We start from the raw sequence: 13512 nt of genomic DNA on the forward strand, positions 1-13512 counted from the left end.
ACAGTCATATTGTTGTCTCTGACAGGGAAAACACAGACGTCATGTGGACACATCGTTCTTTTCCTACGTGGTGGTGGAAGCAGGTTTGTTGTCACCTTTCATGAGTCAGCATGTCATAAAACGCATTAAACTAGCCCGGCATGTAATAATGCATTATTATATACTGTACATACTTATATTACACTACTGGTCAAAGGGTTTAGAACACCCCAATTGTTCCAGTTTTTTTATTGAAATTCCAGCCATTCAAGTCCAATGAATAGCTTGAAACGGTACAAAGGTAAGTAGTGAAGTGCTAGAGGTTAAAAAAAGCTAAGGTTACCAAAAAACAAAAAGTCAAAGTGTCAGTGACTCAGAAACTGGGAGAAACTCTGACAGGAATAGGTCTGACAGAGCCAAAGCCACAAGAGAATCACAAAACAAGATTCTGAGAGTCAACAGCTGTTGTTATAGGCGGCTCATCATCATCATCATCATCACCATCCTTTCACCTACTCGCTGGGTACAAAACTCCTGTGTGATGAACCGAAGATTTCAAACTTCAGTCCATAACACCTTCTTTCAGACCTCAGTCGTCCATTGGTGATGTTCTTCTTCTTATCCTGACGTCTTAGAAATGGCTTTCTTGCTGCAACTCAAAGTCTTCTCTTCACAGTTGAAACTGAACTTTCTTACTAAGACCACTATGAAGCTGTTGTCCTGTGAGCTGCCTGTGTATATACAGTGTATGCAGAAGTTTGGACACCCCTGTAAATTGTCCTTTATAAATCATTGGTTGTTTGGATAAGAAATTTCAGTTAAATATATATCATATAGGAGACAAACACAGTGATATTTGAGAAGTGAAATAAAGTTGATATGATTTACACAAAGTGAGCAAGAATTATTAAAACAAAACATCTCCAGTTCAGTCAGGTTTGATGGTTTCAGAGCATGGACAGTCTGATTTAAATCACACCACAAATGTTCAATAATATCAGGTCTGGGGACTGAGATGGTCATTCCAGGACGTTGTATTTGTTCCTCTGCATGAATGCCTTAGTAGATTTTGAGCAGTGTTTATGGTCGTTGTCTTGTTGAAAGATCCAGCCCTGACACAACTTCACCTTTGTCACTGATTCCTGGACATTGTTCTCACCTTCAGGGAGGTGCATTGTGATGGACTGCAGCAATGGCCCCCAGGCCCCCCCAGGCCAAGCGAAGGCAATCTGATCCCCCCACATCCAGCGATACCCCCAAGCCACCATAGCTGCCCCCACCCAAAAAGCCAGCCCCAACTCGGACGAGTGAGCAGGGGTCAGGCACCCGGGAGAGTACTCACGACCACCCCCAGCCCCTGCCCACCACGTGTGCATGTGAGTGTGATATGAGGTATGAGATACGAGGTATGTTGGAATCTCGTGTGTAATTAAAATGGAGGGGGAGGCGTGGCATGGACGCTACCCACCATGTGGTGGCTCCACCCCCCTGCACCCCAGCCATACCTCCCCTAGTGCCCTAAATGTATGTGGGGAGATGTATCCATCCTGGAGGGGCATAGAGGTGGGCAAGAGCAACCCCCCATAGGATGCCAGCTTCCCGACTGGCAGAGCCATGTGCTCTGACCACGCCCAGGTCTCCGCCCAAGGAGGGGGCGGTCTGTCTAGGCCAGGAACATACCATAGCGCCCCATGAGCACCACCAGAGCAGAGGGTCAGACCCACCTCCACCCGACTGGGGGGTAGGCCACCGATGAGCACAGCCCCCCCAGATGGGGCGGGGCCCATTCCTAGGCCACCATGGCATCGCCCATGACAGTGATCAAAAAAGTTAGGGATATTCGACGAGAACATCCCTATGAAAAGTTCATGCTACATTGATATTCTACCATGAAAGCAGGGCGTTTAAGTAGAAGGACGGTAATTGGTAATGATAAATGGTCATTTCTTTATCTCACACAAGAACAACAGTGGTGGCAACACCACAACAGAATTCAAATTCTCAATGCTTCAATAACGTGATACATTTTAAAGTGATGTCTTGGTCTCATGATGTCAACATTTGAACATCATGATGAAGACGACTGTTTGAATACAAATTGTCATTGAATCAGAACTTTAGACCACTACATCAGACAGTTAATCACCTTGTTAGAGAACAGCATGTTATTCAATACTGAAACACTGAAAAATTGGACGTGTGTATTCAAAGGTTTAGAGAAGGTTCACTTGAGTTCACTTGTAACGGTTAGAGTGCATTTTAGGTGCATTCTGAAATTGAGTTCAAAGACCAAACATCCCTAACTGTATAAATATATATACAAATATACACATACATATTTGTGACAATGAAGATAAAAGTGTTATAATAGAGTAAATGTGTATCTAACTTGTAGCTGACCTACTGTTATGTCCCCAGGTATCTTGGTATGATCACATCTGGTCCTCTTTAAAACAGTTTGGACAGTCCTGAGTGTAACCAGCATGTGTTACATCATCAAACACAGAGTACTAAAAACCAAACCAAACCACACACTCCATTCTTTGAAAAATACTTTTATTTTCCATCTGAACAGATCAAACCTCCAGACTGTCAAATAAATACAACCTTTGGCCTTCATAGATTTTGGCAGTAAAACAGAGTCATGTCTTCTACAGGAGAACAAGCCATCCAGCAGCTTGTTATAGAGTGAACACACATGCACACTGATGGACATTCACTCTCAGATGTTAACTGTGCTGTTTGGTCACAAAGAAAGACTGAAGAAAAAGAAGCATTTGCTGAGTCACTTAAAAAATGAGCAGATAAATACTTTCCTGTTTACAGTCATTAGCAAAGATACCATTGACTGACACATATCGCTTATCAAGACTGCAGTTTGTTAACATACTGAAGCTGTGATTGTGCTTTAAGAGCGTACTGCTGTACATATTAAATATTGTAGCACCTAATATATGATTTAAAGGTCCAGTGTGAAGCAAATAGTGCCATCTAATGGTACAGTCAAGGAAAATAACTGCTTTGCTCTTCACTAGTTTGTAGAAGAAAACATCATAGTAATGGAAAACCATGGAAGATAATTGCTATAACTATATTATATATATTATATTTATATTATTGCTATAACTGTGAAACTGCAGACTCACGCAGCCTTTCTCACCTGTGTCAGGGAACTACAGTGGCCTTCACAGACCAGAAAGGATGTCTATTCCTAACTCTCTACTCTTTCTCCTTCATCTGCATGAGTTGATTCAGTCAGTCGGTCATTTGTATTGGAAGCTTTCATGCAACAAGACGGGCTCCACGAAGTCAGACGCTTGACTAAATACATTTATTCTACGCTATTTTGTGTTAAAGCAATTACACTATACTTACAATACTTGTATTTGCTGAACGTTACACACTGGACCTTTAATATGTTTTTTTTCCCATTCTTATTGAGGCATATTGACAAATAAGCCCGTTTCTGTTTAACTATTCAAATGAACATTATTAAAGTAAACTGCGTCTCATTATAAAGCTAACACTCAAAGCTGATGTGGTGAATTCACACCTGAAGTCAGAACAACAGACAAATTCATGCAGCATTCTATAAACATATACATACATACATTCAGCTCAGCCTCAGTTCCCTTTCTCAGTGTCACACTGTTGACTGAAGAGCAGGAAGTGGACATAAAGCTCATGTTTCTCATAGCGTCACTGGGAGACACAAGTGTTGCTCATATACTGAGCGTATCGGTCAGAGATGCTCTTCCTCAGCTCGTCGATGTCTCTCCTCAGCTGACCGACCTCCAGCAGCTTAAACCTCAGCTCTTCTTTTACCACCTCTCCGTCTCTGTCACTTTCCTCTGCTGAAACACTCAGCGCTGCACACAGACAAGGAAGTGTACACATTTAACACCACTCTAGATTCTCTTTATTTAACAATCAGTTCATTCAGGAGAAGCTGTGGATCATTCACAGGCCCTGGGCACCATGCTCTGGGCACTATGCTCTGGACTAGGGCTGTAAAGTCAAAGTCCACTGGTCGACTAGTTGGTCGACACGCTCTGGCTCGACCAAAATTGTGATTGGTCGACTAATTTATTTTTTATTGTTTTTACAGTGAATATTATTAGGAGGAAAGTACCAAGGCTAATAGGGGTGTTTTAGAGCACCCGTGTTTCACAGGTAACAGCCTGTCTTCAGAGAACACCCCCCTTGTTTTCCACTATTTTGGTTTAGTCCAGCCCAGTGTGTTGTTGTCGCTGGTTACTATCGACTTTTTTGTTCATTATGGTCTAGAACATCCCACCAAGTTTCAGGTAATTCGTTGAAACCAATTTTGCCTAGGTTTTCACCTAGGGGGCACTATAGAGTCCTTGAGCAACGCACGGGTTCGGGACCTACACCAATATCGCATTTTCGCCAGAGCTGACCTCCATGCCAAGTTTCAGGGGTTTTTATGCACATTAACCCCCTCAAAAATAAGCGCAAACCAAGGATATAATAATAATCTGAAGGATTAACAACAGGACCCCTGCTGATTTACTAACAGTATTTGATTTTTTTTTTTTTTTTTACGGTGAATATTATTAGGAGGACATAACTTGGTAGTATTTGATGATAATCCTTTGATATCTGACCATTGTCTGGTCTCATTTGAAGTTGTACTTACTAATGTTACTGATCCTAAACAGCAGCATTATTACAGTCGCTGTTTATCCGACAGTTCAGTTGAAAAATTCACTGAACAGCTCTCGTCTGCCCTCCAGCCATGTTTTATCACAGAGGATGACTATAGAAACATCTCTACCACAGAACTTAATGGAATAGTGGATAACACAAATTTAACCTTGCAAACAGTTCTAAACACTGTTGCTCCTCTTAAGAGAAAGGTTATCACCCGGGACAAGTCTGCCCCGTGGTACACAGCCCAAACTCGAGCGTTAAAGCTCAGTACACGGAAGTTAGAAAGAACGTGGCGTTCCACACATAATGACAGTCACTATGTCTTGTGGAAGAACAGTTTTGATATATATAAAAAAGCTCTTAGACATGCAAGAACTTCTTATTACTCAGAGTTAATAGAGAAAAATAAGAGCAACCCCAGGTTCCTTTTCAACACTGTAGCCAGGCTGACGGAGAGCCACGATGCAACGAATCCATCGATCCCTCGATCGCTGAGTAGTAATGACTTTATAACATTTTTTAACAATAAGATAGAAACGATCAGAGATAGAATTAACAACCAGTTTAGTACAGCGAGTCTAGACTTAACTGCGGCTCCAGCTTTACATGTACTGAATCATTTCATTCCTATAAGCCTCCGGGAGCTGACCTCACTGGTCTCCTCCTCTAAACTAACTACATGTCAGTTGGACCCTATACCAGCTAGACTCCTTAGAGAAGCTCTACCACAAGTTGGTAATATTTTACTAGATCAAATAAATATGTCTTTACTGAGCGGCTGTGTCCCAAAGGCCTTTAAGATGGCAGTAATTAAGCCATTACTTAAAAAGCCTTCTCTCGACAGTAGCATTCTGAGTAACTATAGACCGATCTCAAACCTTCCTTTTATTTCAAAGATTTTAGAAAAAGCTGCAGCCACACAGTTGTGTAATCACCTGTGTAGCAATAATGTATTTGAAAAGTTCCAGTCTGGGTTTAGAACCCACCACAGTACAGAGACTGCACTACTTAGAGTAAAAGATGATATTCTTATGGCCTCTGAAAAAGGACTGGCTTCTATACTGGTTCTGTTGGATCTCAGTGCAGCATTTGATACTATAGATCATGAGATCCTGCTACATAGACTAGAACAAGACGTTGGGATTAGAGGATCTGCACTTGTCTGGTTCAAGTCCTATTTATCGGACAGATTTCAGTTTGTTAGTGTAAACGAGGAATCCTCCATACTCACTAAGGTTAACTACGGAGTTCCTCAGGGTTCTGTGCTTGGACCTATTCTTTTTACCCTGTACATGCTGCCATTAGGCAACATTATCAGGAAACACAACATAGATTTTCATTGTTATGCAGACGACACCCAGCTATATGTATCTGCACGACCTGACGACCCAAACCCATCTATTAAACTCCAGGATTGTCTCATAGACATATAGACGTGGATGACTCGGAACTTTCTGATGCTTAACACAGAAAAAACTGAGGTCATGGTCCTTGGGCCAAAAGATATAAGAGCAGCACTTTCAAGTGGAGCTCTAAACCTAGGCAGTAACACTTCAGTCCCTTGCACTACAGTAAGGAACCTAGGAGTCCTGTTTGACCAGGATTTATCACTGGATGAACACATTAAGCATATATGTAGAACAGCCTTCTTCCACCTTCATAACATCAACTGGTCCAGAACGCAGCAGCACGGATACTGACTCGAACCAGACGACGTGACCATATAACTCCTGTCCTGGCTTCTCTTCACTGGCTCCCAGTGAAAAGTAGAATAGATTTTAAAATACTTCTACTTACATACAAGGCCCTGAATAATCAGGCACCTTCTTACATTTGTGACTTAATCACTTTATATCAACCGAATAGAACGCTGTGCTCCTTGAACTCAGGTCTACTGGTTATTCCTAAAATAACTAGAAGTAGAATCGGTGGTAGAACATTTAGCTACCAGGCTCCTCTCCTGTGGAACCAACTTCCGTTTTCAGTCAGACAGTCTGACTCGGTCTCTGCCTTTAAGGTGAGACTGAAAACCTACCTTTTTAACATAGACTATAGTCGAAGCTAGATCAGGTATGTCCTGATTAGAATAGTCTATCTTATGCTGCCATAGGCTTAGACTGCTGGGGGAATTTCCCATCATGCACTTAGAATGAGCACACAGACTTTGCACGAGCCGCACTTTCTCTACCCCGTCCTTGATTTTTCATCCCTCACCACTTACCCGATGTACCCCCATGAGATGTAGCACATAAATCTACATGTAGCTCATCTCTAACTGATGTTAATCTCTTACAGTTCTGCTGACACCAGTGAACGACATGAGGTCAGGACAGGAAAGAAGACTCTGTCATCTTCAAGTCTCTGACCACAACAGTCTTCACTACAGGCTGTGACAAACCCAGTGATCCAGATGATCCTGGCAATTAAAGACTTTTTTTTTCACTTTTTATTCTTGTCATTGTGTATTGTATGTTTTGGGTAACATCTACTGCACGTCTGTCCGTCCAGGGAGTGGATCCCTCACCTGTGGTTCTCCCTAAGGTTTCTACCCTTTTTCCCTTTTACAAGGGTTTTTTTCCCCTGGTAGTTTTTCCTTACCCTGGTCGAAGGTCTAAGGACAGAGGATGTTACCAACGCTGTGAAGTCCTGTGAGACAAACTATGTTTTGTAAACTGTGGGCTATACAAATAAAGATTGATTGATATTTTGGTTAAGTCCAGCCCAGTGGGTTGTTGTCGCTCCGTTGCTCATGAGAGACAGACAGATTAGCGTTGTCATTAATTAGAAGTGAATTTTGAGCTTTTCATGTTAGGCTACAGTCAGTCCTCCTGTCGCACCCATGTCAAAGACATCATCAGTGTGGCAGCATTTTTCAAAAGTAGATGACGGTAAAAAAGTGAAATGCAAACTTTGCAAGTAGGGATGTGAATTTCACACATTTTTAGAGTCGATTGTCGAGGTCCACGTGTCGACTTTTTTTTTTTTTTTTTTTTTTTTACATCAGCAGCAACAGCAGCAATGCGGGGGTGTAAACTATTCTACAGTGTACTACTTCATTTTAGGCTCAAAAACATGGCTGTAATGTCCATTATTGACCATCAGGACGGCAATAATAAAAATGAGGGGCAAAAAAAAAGAAAAAAGCGGACTCTCCGCTGGAACGCGTGTGTCGCCACTCGCCAGACGGCTCAGGTTTTTGAACCTGCGCTCGTTAGGTGTCCACCAGAGTGAAGTACAGTGATCCTGACTGGGTGAGATGCCGTCTTCATTTAGCGCTTGTGTTATGTCCCCCACTCCCGTCCTAAACTTAAGCGCAACCTCATTCGCACTGCACGCACACACACACACACGATTGGGCTCGCACAGCTCCGTGAAGTTGGCCCCCCACCCCCAATAAAACCATTTCAAAATACTTGTAATCGATTGTGCTTCGTTTGTGCAGGTTTGTGCAGCAAAAATTTTCGTTTGTGCTGCTTTAGTTTTTGAGTTATTAACATGTTTATATCCAGCCCCCCATATCGTCCAAATGAGCTGAAAATGGTCTCGTTTGTTGGTGCTTCATTTGTGCTGGTTTGTGCTGCAAAAATTTTCGTTTGTGCTGCTTTAGTTTTTGAGATATTAAACATTATTGCAAAATGGGGCGCGCGCGCGTGCCCGCGCCGTACTGAGCGAGCCTCTTCACCACTCGGTAGGTGTGGAAGAGGAGGATGAAGCAGAACCAGCCAGATTTGTCCAAATGAGCTGAAAATGGTCTCATTTGTCTGTGCTTCGTTTGTGCTGGTTTGTGCTGCAAAAAGTTTTGTTTGTGCTGCTTTAGTTTTTGAGATATTAATATATCTATATTGTCACGCAGCCCCCCATATCCTCCAAATCAGCTGAAAATGGGCTCATTTGTTTGTGCTTCGTTTGTGCATCATTTTTTTGGAGCGCACGTGTCGATTGTCGATCGATTTGTCGACAAAAAAGTCCCATCCCTATTTGCAAGCGACAGTTTGCTTTTCACAGCTCTACTACAAACATGCAGAGTTTCTTTGGTTGATTACAGCGTGTGTGTGTGTGTGTGTGTGTGTGTGTGTGAGACCAACATACATTTCATGCCCAGGAGCAGAGACAGGTTGGGCTCCTTCCCCTGTGCTCTCTGAGCCAGGATGTTGCAGAGAGCCTGCAGGTCGAGCAGACACAGTGACATCTCTTTGAGCAGACCACCCACCTCTGGTATCTCCTCCACATGAGACAGAGGCTGAAGCAGCAAGCTTTTATCTGCCTGCCATGGCTTTTTCATGAGAAACAAGCAGACACATGTTAGTCTTCACTCAGAGGTTCTGCTGCGTTTAACACCTGACATTCACATTATTTCTCCACATATATGAATATTCTGACATTGTGTGAGTGGTGACTCTGCACCAAATAATAACAACAACTAGGACTGCACACAGTCATGATATGGCTCTGGCCTCCAGATGCAAGTCCCCACACAAGGTGGGTTTTTCATGTCAGTACCACTAATGCGCTCGGATGAGTTTGCTCATTTATGCAGGGTGCAAATGGCCAAAATGGACGCCAAAATCTGTTGAGGCCATGGTTACTGTCGACTTTTTTTCGTTCATTATGGTCTAGAACATCCCACCAAGTTTCAGGTAATTCGTTGTAACCAATTTTGCCTAGGTTTTCACCTAGGTGGCACTATAGAGCCCTTGAGCAACGCACGGGTACGGGACCTACACCAATATCACATATCGCAAGTTTCAGGAGTTTTTATGCACATTAACCCCCTCAAAAATGAGCGCAAACCACGGATATAATAATAATCTGAAGAATTGACAACAGCTGATCAATATTTACTAACAGTTAAACGTAGAAATAAGTAGAAAAGAATGAAATAATCATTTCACACTAATGTGACTCAGACTGTCAAAGGTAATACAAACACAGATTACTAGTTAACACAGTATTGTTGATTTCTCATATTGTTGCACTCCTCATCACTGTACTCTACATTAAGAAGAAGAAAGTAAAAAAAATAAATAAAATGAAGATAAAATGGAGCAAAGTGTTAATGTGTTGACAGGATGAATCATATTTGACCAGTGACTCAGCTGATGTCTTCTGACCTGATACACTTTCATAATGAAATAAAAGCCTTATTCTTATTGGCACACACACTGTTTTTGCTTAAAGAACAGGAAGTGACATGTGACCACGTGTTAAGATTGGAGTTTGAGAACTTTGAGAGCAGTTCTAGCATGGCTCGACTGGACTGGACTGGGTTTTTGTTGTTGTTTTGCCATCAGTGATAGAACCTGGTACCTGAGCTGAGCCGATACTAAAATGTGACATCATCAGACTGCCGGCCACTGATTGGTCAGAGAGTGTCATCGCTGAAGAGTCATGAACTCAAAGCCAACAATGTCCAACTGTCGATTTGATTTTAAAAGACTTAAAAAACCTGAAAACATGCAAACAAACAACATGCGTTCATCTCCAACATTTAGCAAAGCAAATGTCTAAAATGGAGGAGTCTGGTGTATTTAGAGGCAGACTATGTTCAGTGTCAGAACCATTCTGTCAACAAATCTTTTTAATCAACTGATTCTAATGATTCAGTGACACTGAAAACAAACAAGTCACTAGTTTGTGTTTGTGACGCATAGAAAACCACAACACAGCAGTTTAGTGAAGCCGTGCTATGACAAGTATGACCGGTGCTTTAGTCATGGAAAACACACGGACAGACAGACGGACAGATGGACAGACGGACGGACATACAGACCGACATACATACAGACAGACAGACATACATACAGACAGACGGACAGACATACAGACGGACATACAGACGGACGGACGGACGGACAGAGACAGACGGACATACAGACATACAGACAGACAGACGGATGGAAATACAGACTGACAGACAGACGGACATACAGACATACAGACAGACAGACGGACGGACAGACAGACGGACATACAGACGGACAGACAGACAGACGGACATACAGACATACAGACAGACGGACAGACAGACGGACATACAGACGGACAGACAGACGGACATACAGAGAGACAGACATACGGACAGACAGACAGACGGACAGACAGACGGACATACAGACGGACATACAGACGGACATACAGAGACAGACAGACAGACAGAGTGTGCTCACCAGTGTCTTCACTCCACATGTATACAGACTCTTTTCCTGAGGACAGATGTCTCTCTTCTTCTGCAGTCTTATTCTGGCAGCCTGATAGAACAGAGACACATTAAGAAAATGAAAGAGTGATTGATGATGATGGAGAATTTAATAATGAATCCAAAAACAAACAACTTTTAAGATGAAAGGAATCATCACAGTTGAGGAGAAAACACAGAAGAAGTTGTGAGCTGAAAAGCTGAACTGTCACTCTGTCACATGACATTAGTGAAGAGGGAAAAGAGATTATTAACAGATGAAACAATCAAACACATACAGAGTGAGACTATAGTTCCTCTGTCAGGGTGAATTTGTTACTGTACCGTCAGCTGCAGGCTCAGTCTCTCTATCTGCTGTTTCTGATGCTGCACCAGCTGTTGGCAAACGACAACATGTTAATGGCTGTTTGAGTGTGTGTGTGTGTGTGTGTGTGTTGAGGATCATACCCTGCTGCTCAACTCCTGCTGCTCCACAAGTTCAGTATTTTCCTCCTCGAGTTGTTTCAGGTCCTGCATTGGTAACCTGACCCCGTCACCCAGACACTGATGCACCTTCATCTGCAGACTGGACACACACACCATTATTCATCAATGACTTCATTCAATTCAATCTGATTCCGTTTGTAAAGCTCCAAATCACAACATACATTATCTCAAGGTTCTGTACATAGTGAGGACAAAACCTTTACAATATTATAGCGAGCAGAGAAACTCAAAACATGAGGCACGAGGAGAGAGAACAGCAGCATCTGCCTCGACCAGTTGGGATGAAAAGAAACATGAGGACAAAGAAGAGGAAGAGGAGAGAAATGACAAGAGACTGAAGAGAGAGACCAGGAGCAGATGATTATCAATCACTTTTAACCATTTAAATATTTTCATGTTTCTTTGTTCAACAAAACAAAGACATCATTAAAATGCTTTGTGGATATAAACTTCAAATACATTTGAGAACCTTAGTCAGTCAGTTAGTCAGTGACCGCGTTTACATGAGATTCCGTGTAAACTATAATTCTGAATGAAAATGATTATTCGGAATCAACTTAATTCCGAATTAAGTAGGTGGTTTATTCCGCTTTTAAAGCTGAATTTGTTTATTCTGCGATCATGTAAATATTTATTCCAGTTGTTCAGCACAAGCTCATAAGAAGAAGACTTTGACTTTAAGGAAACTTTATTACGGAAACAATTATTCCAAAACAAGTTTCATCAATAATAAAATATTCAATCATTCATTCGCTCACTCCCACACACTAAAAAAAACGAAAAGTTAAGCTGCATTGACCCATCTTCATCCACTGAACACAGAACCTGTTTCATGTCCACACTTCCTCAGACTCTCCCAGGTTACAGGTTATCTTAAGCCTGGCTGAGACCAAGTCCTTCAGAGCACTGCATCTGTCCAGCCCACACCTAACCTCTGGTTCTTGCAGCTCTTCCAGTTTGCCAGTTTAGCAGATGCTAACAAAAAATTCAGGAGAACCATTGTTTTTTTTTTTTACAGTGTATCTCAAACCAAAAATAAACATTGAAACAGAAAAAACCTCTCCCAGAGCTTCATGAAACCACCAAGTGTTCTAATGTTTCTGTCTGTCACAAAAAGGACACCCCTCCCCAGTGCTGGGATCCAGTCCAGCTCTGTATCTGTTTGTAGCTATAGCTCCATGTATGATCCTCCACTGGAGGTCAGCCATCCGTTTTTCAACAGGAGGCTTATACAGGAGCCTGCAGCCTTTAGGGGAAGAGTCTGCATCTAAAACCTCCGTCCATTTGGATTCTCTTTGGCCCTGCAGAGAACCAAAGTCCAGCACTTTGACACAGCTGAGGTACAGATGTTTCTTCCCACAGGAGATGAAGTCGCAGAGGACTGGAGTCTTCATGGAAAGGAGGCCACTCTTCTCTGTCCACTGTCCCACAGCAGGTCTGACGGTGAGTGATGGGAACACATACACCACCTTCTCTCCACTGGTCATGTAGGGTCTGATCCTGGACAAAAGCCAACAGTGGAGCAGAGAGGGACTGCAACACCTCTACAGTAGCCTTCCCTATTAGCCTGGAGGACATGATGTTAGTCTCCATTAAGTGTCCTAGTTTCACAAATCCAGCCTCAACAAAACGAGTCATCACAGTCGCAGATGAGCGCACCCCAGTGGGCAGGAAAGTGTTATTAAAGATCGGCTCCTCAAACAGCCGGCTGACGTCCAAAGTCCTCCAGGCCTCCAGGCCTCCATCACTGACCTGTAGAAGGAAGCAATTCCAGTTAGGTTGCCATGAGACTCCTGTAAGAAGAGGTGTCTGTCCAATCCAAGCCGTCCAGCCTTCCTCAGGATGAGCTGGACAGGAGCTAACCAGACCTGAGAGCAGCCATACAGTAATCTCTGGGCAGTCTGTAGCCTGAAGGCCGCTACCCTGGACCTGATGTCGATGATGATGCCTTGTCCTCCCTCTGCCACAGCAAGGAACAGGACAGCTGCCCTCAGCCAGTGATGACCCGACCAGAAAAACTCCAGCAGCAGTCTCTGCAGTGCATCCACGAGACCTAGTGGTGGAAACAATAACTGCAGCTTGTGCCACAACGCGGAGGCGACCAGGTTGTTGATGATCAGGACTCTTCCCCTGTAGGACTGTAGCGGGTTTGACTAATTTTAATGCTGGAGTGTCAG

General features: G+C 42.9%; 1 protein-coding gene across 1 annotated transcript in view; it reads right to left on the reverse strand.

Moving 5' to 3' along the window:
- Positions 1-3678: 3678 nt before the first annotated feature.
- cep85l (centrosomal protein 85L) overlaps positions 3679-13512 on the reverse strand; it is a gene marked incomplete at both ends in the record, with an annotated part of 30065 nt that continues 20231 nt past the window's right edge. Inside the window, 7 exons of the mRNA XM_083899080.1 lie at positions 3679-3848; positions 8743-8926; positions 10821-10901; positions 11174-11224; positions 11297-11414; positions 12458-12835; positions 13088-13465. Of these exons, the coding sequence (XP_083755206.1) occupies positions 3679-3848; positions 8743-8926; positions 10821-10901; positions 11174-11224; positions 11297-11414; positions 12458-12835; positions 13088-13465 (1360 nt within the window). The remainder of the gene's footprint in view (positions 3849-8742; positions 8927-10820; positions 10902-11173; positions 11225-11296; positions 11415-12457; positions 12836-13087; positions 13466-13512) is intronic.

This window comes from Microchirus variegatus (genome assembly GCF_963457635.1).
Source record: "Microchirus variegatus genome assembly, chromosome: 12".
NCBI lineage: Eukaryota > Metazoa > Chordata > Actinopteri > Pleuronectiformes > Soleidae > Microchirus > Microchirus variegatus.